General features: G+C 32.0%; 1 protein-coding gene across 1 annotated transcript in view; it reads left to right on the top strand.

Annotated features, from left to right (window-relative positions):
* The window catches only part of LOC106104655 (tonsoku-like protein), a 10383-nt gene extending 2273 nt beyond the window's left edge, over positions 1-8110 (top strand). Inside the window, exons 6-14 of the mRNA XM_013284772.1 lie at positions 606-810; positions 1525-1714; positions 1996-2224; positions 2512-2624; positions 3199-3385; positions 3914-5228; positions 5869-6044; positions 6509-7208; positions 7550-8110. Coding sequence (XP_013140226.1) covers positions 606-810; positions 1525-1714; positions 1996-2224; positions 2512-2624; positions 3199-3385; positions 3914-5228; positions 5869-6044; positions 6509-7208; positions 7550-7895 — 3461 coding nt within the window. The 3' untranslated portion in view covers positions 7896-8110. The remainder of the gene's footprint in view (positions 1-605; positions 811-1524; positions 1715-1995; positions 2225-2511; positions 2625-3198; positions 3386-3913; positions 5229-5868; positions 6045-6508; positions 7209-7549) is intronic.
* Positions 8111-9450: the final 1340 nt, after the last annotated feature.

Raw genomic sequence — 9450 nt, 5'->3', positions numbered from 1 at the left:
CTACTGCGTTATCTTGATAAAAATCCAAAACAATTTCAAATCAATTTGTTACCTTTTTTGAGATAGTTCGTATGGTGCTGCTCTTGTATGATGGTACTATTTGATAAAATTGCTGCTTCTTAAATCCGGCTCGTTTGGACCATGGATAAATGTAAACTAGTACCATTGATAAATTCTTCTTTATTGAATGATAAAATACACAAACTATTAACATAAATTGATAAAAAGGCATTTAATACAAATAAAAATGTTGTTACATCGCTCACGTCACATTTTTCACTCCTTTCGAATTACGTTCCTTAATTACAAAAACATTTTCTATGGCTTTCTTGGCGGCCAGTGTGATATTTTTTTATTATTGCTTGACCAGATAATGAAAATATATTTTTTTATCACTTATACAAGTAGGTATTTTTTTATATATTATTACTAGCTTATGCATGTGAATTTTAAAAAGCAACAAAGTTAGTACCCTATATCCCCAGACTATCCTATTCAGCTATACCAAATTTCATCAAGATCCGTTCAGCAGTCTACAAACTAACAAACATCTATCTAAGTGTCGCATTTATAATATTAGTAATATTAAAAAATTTATATTCCAGTTGCGGCAATGTGTTATACAGAAGATTTACTAATATCGACAGTACCAACAAATCATTTGCAATTCAAGAAACTGTATGAGAAACTTGGCGATGGCGCATGTCATCTACATAATTACGCAAGTGCTGTGGAATATTATTTAAAAATGTTGGATCATGCAGAATTAGCGGGAGACTGTGGGAAAACTCTAATACCTATTTATGTCAGGTAAATACATAAATTTATCTATAATAATATTATGAAGAGGAAAGATTTGTATTTATATGTATTAACTCAAAAATTACTTGGCTGATTTAAAAAATTCTTTCAGCATTAAAAAGCTACTTTACTAGGTTACATACAAACATTTTTTTACATATAACATTGTATGTAAACTCTAGATACTCCTGTGCGGGTTCATCCTACATATATATTTTTTTTGTCTACATTTCATAACTTTCATTTGCATATCAAAATTCTAATGTTCAAATGGCAATGAAGGCCTTTTTTATTGGCTAACAATTACAGTTATTATGGCAATCTTGATCTTATTATTTATGACTTGTGTTTGTCCAGTTTTTCCACTACCATATTAAATAGCGTGAAAATACAGCCTATAGAGCTAAGTGTAGGGATTTTTATTAAATTATTGGTTCAAAAATATGCTTTGACTGCTGACGGTGTACATAACAAAAAAGTGTGTGTTTATATTTTATTAAATTAGTATAGTTCTTACTTCTTAGTATAATTTTATAAATGCGAAAGTTTAGATGGATGGATGTTTGTGGAGTTTGTAGCCTAAACGGCTGAATGGCACTCGATGAAATTTGGCAAAGATGTAGAGGATAGTACAGAAGAACACATAAGGCTACTTTTGTTTTATTAAATTGCTTGAGATGGAGTCGCGGCGGAAAGCTAATATAGATATAAAATTCATTACAGCTTATATCAAACATACAAAGACATGGGAAATTACAATGAAGCATTACAGTATTATGATAAGGAATATGAGTTAATAAAAGATGTCCCAAAAGAGGCTTACACAACCCTCATTAATATAGCGGAAGTTTCATTTTTGGCTAAAAAACCTTATTCAGTTATTGAAAAAGCATGTTACGATGCGAAAAAAGCTGTAAGTGTAAAGTTTTATATTGATTTACAATATTTTATTTATCGGATGAAATTTTAAAATAATAATTATGTTGTTTAGTGCCAGTCCTACCAAAATGTAATTGTTGTGATAATACTTAATTAATGTGTAAAATATGTGATGGAAATAACGGTTTTTGTTACCTTATGTGACAGTGACGTCATTTTTAAGCTATCTGAATCTCTATCAGCCAGTGGTGGGACAGGCCTTAACATTTTATATTTTAATACTGTTTGAAGTATTTTGTATTAATTGTATTCTAGGCTAGAGATTGGAATAAAAAGAAATACGAAATACGCGCATTGAAGTATCTTCTGAAATATCAAGAAGAGTACTTCGAGATGGAAGGAATGGACCGAACTAAAGAAGAATTAAAATTATTAGGTTATGATGATTTTAATGATATGGACAATTCAGAAGATGAACAGAGCTCTACTGGTGGCGAAGATACCCCGCATATTGGTGATGATATCTGTCTTGAAGATCTCACAGGTATTAAGAAAATAATAAAAACGATTGATTATGTTAGGGTTGTCAAAAAATCAAGTGATGTTTATTTAGAAAGTTTTTGAAATCGCCCCTTCTAGTGGTGTGTAGTCAAGTTTTGCCCTTTTGTACCCGAATTTACGTGTATTTTTTAACAGTAATATTGAAAATTTCTAAATATTTATTTATTTAAATTTAATGAAAAATGTTGGAAACTCCTACCTCCCTTATGTGCCACACATGATTAATGAACAAAATAAAAAGTGATTTAATTATTTGTTGATTTTGTGTAGATCTTTCCGACGCAAATGACGAGGATGTAACAGAAACAAAAAGGGAAACAAGGAAAAGGGGGAAAGGTTTTACTATAAAAAAGAACATGAAAGGAGAAACACAATTACATGTGGTATGTTATTTTAAATGTTATTTCAAGCAGTAATAGAAATATGGATAACTAGTTAAAAAAAATGAGTAGCCTATGTTCATCCAGGCTATACTTTATATCAATGTTAAAATTCATCAAAAATATTCCCAACCGTCACCCCGCTCTGTCCCAACGCGAGAATGGAAAGGATCTGTCACACCTTTTGCGATGAGGGGACGGTTGGAACTAATTCTATTTTATAACGGTTCCATCTGACACCTTATTGGTGGTAGTGGGACTAAAAGGTAGGACGGATGAAACTTATTATTCTCATGTTGGGATAGAGCGGGGTGACGGCTGGGAATACTCTAGGGCATGTCCTGCCAAATTTAAATTGTCTGATAACGATCCTACGTGTAAAACATGTGTTGGAAATGTCGGATTTTGTTCCGTTATCTGACAGTGGCGTCAATATTAAGCTATCTGAGTCTCTATCAGCCACTGTTGGGACAGGCCCTAAGATTACATTTAGCTAGTTATCCTTAAAGTATTCTTAACATTCAGATTTAAGAAAATAAATAAAAAATCAATACTAAAATATTTAATTGTCTATCAGGCATGTATATCAGGTAATAAGTTACTGGTGGAGCGTCTGTTGGGGAAGGGTCATCCAGTGAATGTACGAGACAACGCGGGCTGGCTGCCGCTGCACGAAGCCTGCATACACGGGCATATGCAGGTCGCGCACATGCTCATACAATATGGAGCCAATGTTAACGATAAGGGTGGAGTTAATTGTGATGGTAAGAATTAACTTGATAACTTAACTGACAACAAATAAACGAGGTATAAAGTTAACCCTTGCATCACTTTTTGATTTAAAATACCATAAAGTGATACGGGTAGTAAATTGAACATAGATTAAGAGATAAAGAAAAAAAATAGATTTTTCAAAATAGTGTATAACTTTTACATAAAAAAAAACAACTATCAGATCATGTTTCAAATCTGGGCCAAATTTTATAGCGATCTGTTAAGCCGTTCTAGATACTTTCTAACATATATTTAAACTTTCGCATTTATAGTAAGAATAAGAAATACCATCGTTATCTGTCTACTTTTATAATGTTTTAAAACTATTTTAAACATTACTATAAATAAATTTTACAACACTTTTATTGCCTAGTCTTTATTTTATTAATTTATTTTTCGTTAATTAATGTAATGTCTTTTATCTTAAAGCTTTGTTAAATCAATTTATGTTGTGACATAAAAATAATCGAACTTTGGGATTTTCTCTTAATGTTTATTAATATTCTTAATATTTTCAGGTATAACACCATTATACGACGCTGCAAGTAATGGTCACTTAGAAGTTGTACAATTACTATTAGATAACGGCGCTATACCTTCAATGAAAACTGACTTTGGTGAAACACCCTTAGATGTACTACAAAAATGGCGCGCGGGAATCATTCTAACGAAAGACGAAGAAATATTATACAACGAGATATGCACTAAAATACATAATTTCATAGACAAAACTGCGGGATCAGCATTAAATAGATCCAAATCTAAAACACCAGTCAAACCAATCAAAGACACAACTCCACCTAGTACTTCTAAAATGAGTAGCAGAATTAAAGAATTAAATTCGCCCGGATTTAAAAGAAGAAATATAATTGAAGACGATAGTGATGAAGATATTGATCTATCGCAGAATATTCGAGAACAAACTGCTTTCCCATCTGACGATTCCAATGATTCGTCAGAAGAGATTGTGAAAACTAAGAAAAAGAACAAAGGGGTCCAAGAGTATAGAAATGCGATATCCGCATTAAGAAATAGAAGTATAGAATTACCGGAAGTGGATGTTAAAACTAAATCGAAACCAGCGTTATTAGACCCTAATGAAGTTGACGATGATTGGTTGGATGACGATTTAGGTATAACTAAAGGTAGAAAAAGAAAACTGAGCGACCCAATAACAATAGCTCCTAAGAAAACATCTTTTGAAAGTATTAAAGAAAGTATTGACAGTCTAAATGAAATTGAACCACTTCTAGATAATACAAATAATACGAAGCAAAAGAAATCGCGTATCAGTGATGTGGTCGATGTAACAGAAACTTCAGATACCGATAGTAGAAACGAGAATTTATCACCCAAAAATTACGCGATAGAATCTATGAGGAATATAAATAGAGTTTTAAATGAGTCAAAATCTAGAGATACGAGAGACGCTATGAAAAGACGATGTAAAAGACAGAGTACATTATTTAAATCCGGTTTCCAAAGGAGACGTGAAAGTTTCGACCGTTCTAGTAACAGTGGTAGTGATAACGAGATAAATCATACAAGACATTCTGGAAAGTTCTCCCGTCATTCGTCTGGCGAAAATTTTAGAACCGATGGATTTAATATTGTTCAAAATATGAATCATAATATATTGCAGCCATTGAATGTTGTTCAGCCAATAATAGTTCAGTCTAAAAGTGGCAAAGCGATGCAAACACAAATATTACCTCCGGCTGCAGTGAAAGTGCATGTTGAAGATAAAGTGTTTCTCATCTCATTGAAATTGGACACAATAAATAAGTTAACAATCAGCTGGCTGGTTGAGGAAGTAACTTCTAGATATTATAAGTAAGTGAACATTTTTAAAAATTGTTTTAAACTATGTAAATTGTTAAGGGCCAAATCTCTTCCTAACAAATTTTTATCGGTTTCCGTAGTTCCGTTCTGGAGATATATAGCAAAAACATCCATCCAAACTATCGCATATATAATATTAGCAAGATAATATTTATATAACAATATATCCTTTTGTCTGTAAAAAGATCTGTATTTTTAAAATTTATCAAGTGAGAAAAAAATCTTGACAAAGCAGGTAGTGCTGGCGGCGACTACATTTTCTGTATTTGGTAGAAATGGTTTTTTTCAAATTTGACACAAGCCAAATCCGTCAGAAGTCATATTCGTCAGAAATGAAATTTGACAAAACTCTTCACAACTCATCACATAGACATCTTTTGTGAACCAAAGTCAGTTTTAGTTCCTTCAAAACGATTCCCTTTTGTATATTAGTGAAAAGTAGTACTTTAATATTTTGCATAGATGGCGCTAGTAAAAAGTAGTATCCCAATGTTTTGCATAGATGGCGCTAGTAAAAGGTAGTGTCCTAATGTCTTGCTTAGATAGCGCTACTCAATATTTTGCATAGATGGCGCTTACATACATAGGTTAGATTTCAAAATTGATTTTTAATTAATTATTGAATAACCAGGTTAACAGGCGTGCGGCCGATGTTCAGTTTGATGACGTCAGATGGAGCTATCCTGTCAGAAGATGATCCTCTCAGCCTAGTTCTAGCCTCACCTGAACTTAAGACCTGTATCAGTAACTGGAAGGCCTCGCCCGCTGAAGAAAGATATTTGGAGTGCTGCGAAGCATTAGCAATATGTAAGTCTATTTAATATATTCTTATTTGTATGTGATTTCCATGTAATAATTAGAAGTCTTTTTAATATAATGTATTGTAAATACAAGTTAATAAATAAATGAACAGTCATAGCATGGATCGACAAAGGACTAAAAAAAATGTTGCCATATTAAACTTTGACCACAGATAAAAAATTTTATTCATAATTTTAGAAGACAGTAAATAACTGTAATCCATACTAATATTATAAAGAGGAAAGATTTGTATTTTTGTTTGAAATAACTCAAAAACTACTGGTCCAATTTCATAAATTCTTTCACCGTCAAAAACCTACGTTATCAGTAAGTTACATAGACTATATTTATTAATATATTCAATTTCACACCGACGACGTCGCGATTAATAGCTAGTACATTAATTAAATTAACTATTTTTTGTACTCTAACAAATTTTAATATTTTTTGTAATAGAAATATTTTTACAGCACCATCACAAGAAATCCAACACGCGGTTGGCAGAAGTCATACAACCCGTAGAATCGCACTCGGAGCTAACACATTATCTACATTACAAATACGTCCATTATTTAGAGCATTAACACACCAAACACACATTACATCTATCATTATTTCCAAAAATAACCTCAAAGACGATGGTATGAAATATCTAACCGATGCCATCTGTACTATTAAAAATCTATCACATCTAGATATCAGTTTTAATAATATTACCGAAGAAGGAATGAAGATTTTCTTACAAATGTTTGAAAAACCAACTCGAGTTAATTGCCAAGCTTTGGACGAATTGATATTAAATGGCAACCCTATATGTGACAATGGATTCAAATGTATAGGAAAATTGACGCAGCATTTAAGGTTGAAGACTTTGAAATTAAATGATTGTAATATTAGTGAAAAATGTGTGGATGGTTTGAAAATGAATTTAGATAGTATTGAGTCGATTGATTTAAGTAATAATGACGTAAAACAGGTTACTGTGAGTTATTTGATGACGTCATTAAGTCCTAATTTCATAGTGGATTTGGAATTGGATAATATTGGTGTTTTGGGCAATGTTGTTGGTTGTTTGGCGACATTTATGGATACGGCGAAGGATTTGAAGATACGACGGTTAGGGTTGTCGAATTGTAAATTGGTCGATGGGCAATTCATGAGAATATTTAGGTAAAAGTGATTTTTTTTTGTTTTTAACGTTTTTTATTTCTTTTCAAATTAAGTTTATATAATAAGGTATAATTTGGTGTGGAAGTTGGAAAAATATAAAAATGGATTAACGCATATTTGCTTTTATACACCTTATGGTTTTTTCTATAGTATAATACAGTGAAAAAAAAACACATCTTGCCTATTGCCTTATCCAATAGATGGCGTTGTTATAAAAATGTGAAACAACGAAAATTCTATTAACTTGACTTTGATCGTAATTTTTTTGGCTGATCTTTTTAAATTCGGCAAATATTTAATTTTCTATAATCAGATCGCGTAATTATTTTTTTACTTTTCAGGGCCCTTGGTCGAGCAAAGCACTTACATTGTCTAAGTCTAAAAAATAATCTAGTGACTTTTATTACATTAAAGAAATTATTGCAACGCCAGCCTCCAGTCCCTCAAATAAATTTAGAGGGTTGCCATGATATATTTAAATTCTCCCCGGACTCGGATTTCCAAGTATGGTTGCCAGCTATTGACTTCGGAAGGTGTATTCCTGAAATAAATGTAACGCCGCTTCTGAAAACTGACGAAGAAAGGGATAGTTTTAAACTTTTCTCTAAAACTTGGCTTAGTTGCTTTAAAGGCAGGGGAGTTATAGAACATTGTGATGACGGTGTTACGAAGTTTACAGCAAAATGATAAAAAAAAAAAAACAGAAAAATATTAATTTTTTCTATAGAAAATTATAACTTTTTTTCTATGTCCGAACCAGTGTTAATAATAAGGATTTTGTTGTATTTTTACAGTCGAATCTTTACACAGAAAATTGTGAACTCAACTGTATATTTTACTGTCTTTGACCAGTGTTTAGTAATCAATCACATTAGTAATATTAGGGTAGACAGAAATAGACATTTTTATGACTTTTTTAAGTAATGTAAAGCTGTGTTGTAAATATATTCTCTATTGTAATGAATTAAAATACTTTTAAAACAGGTGTATAATTTTTTCATACTAATATTATAAATGTGAAAGTTTGGATGGATGGATGGATGGATAGATGGATGTTTGTTAGAGTTTGTAGCCTAAACGACAGAACGGATCTGGATGAAATTTCGCATAGATGTAGAGGATAGTCTGGAAGAACACATAGGCTACTTTCTTTTGTTTTTATTAATACCACGCGGACGGAGTCGCGGGCGAAAGCTAGTTTATTAATATTACCCTGTTAAATCTTATGTTTGTTTCCATCAAGATTTGGTCATTAAATCTCAGAAAGGGCAAACGTTTGATGGATATTATTTTACTACCGAAAGCGACAATATCTAAGACGATAAAATCTTTAAGACAACGTAATAATCGGTTATGTAGTTAAAGCAAATATATTAACTAACTGTCGATGTACTATTAAACCATTAACATCCAATTTCGGACACAGGTGTGTTATTTAGTATTTGAAAATCATAGCATTTAACGTGTTAAGTGGTTAGAAGTTATAAAATAATCAAATATGACTAAATTTCTCATAGTATTAGGTGGCAAACGGAATTCGCCAAAATATCGTAGCGATCGCTGCCCAGAAATGTCGGCATTTTCAGTTGGATTTGTTTACATTTAATTAACAGAGGAAGGGACCCATAGAAAGAGCTTATGTCCACTACCTATGCATTCCATTCCCTGGTAAAATGAGGCCAATATGTGCGAACATGTTAGACTGTGCATATGTATCCGCATTACATAAGTAACTTGCACAAGTCAGTAACTGTATTGCTACCTACTCTATTTCACTAGGACGTTTGTTTTAAAAAACCAACAGCTACTTAATAAAAGTACGTATAACGGTAATTAAATTGTACAGCTCATAGGTCCTCACTAATAGAAATATTATACAAAATTATTAATGCGCGAATGAACAATAGAAAATCACAAAAAAAATACGAAATACGAAATCGCAATAACTATTAACGAAGTTCCATTTTAACTATGCCCACCTTTGGAGTTTTAAAAATTTGGTCCACATTCGGTAACTTCGACTGACCCAGTCACGACAGCGAACAAAAATGAAGTACTTGTAGACGTAAGTTTACGACAGATTTTACGAGTGTCGTAAATTCGTTCATACATAGAGCGATGCTTAAAGCTACAGCTTTAATACATACATTAACATCTTACTCTCGCACTTTGAGTAAGTCTTATAGATCGTCCTATTTATAGTCTAGCATATTGAAAAATCGAAGGGTAAAATAATTTTCAG

Source organism: Papilio polytes, unplaced genomic scaffold (assembly GCF_000836215.1).
Source record: "Papilio polytes unplaced genomic scaffold, Ppol_1.0 DF823510.1, whole genome shotgun sequence".
Lineage (NCBI taxonomy): Eukaryota > Metazoa > Arthropoda > Insecta > Lepidoptera > Papilionidae > Papilio > Papilio polytes.
Note: the sequence above shows the minus strand (reverse complement) of the source record. Positions and strands in the feature narration are given on the sequence as shown.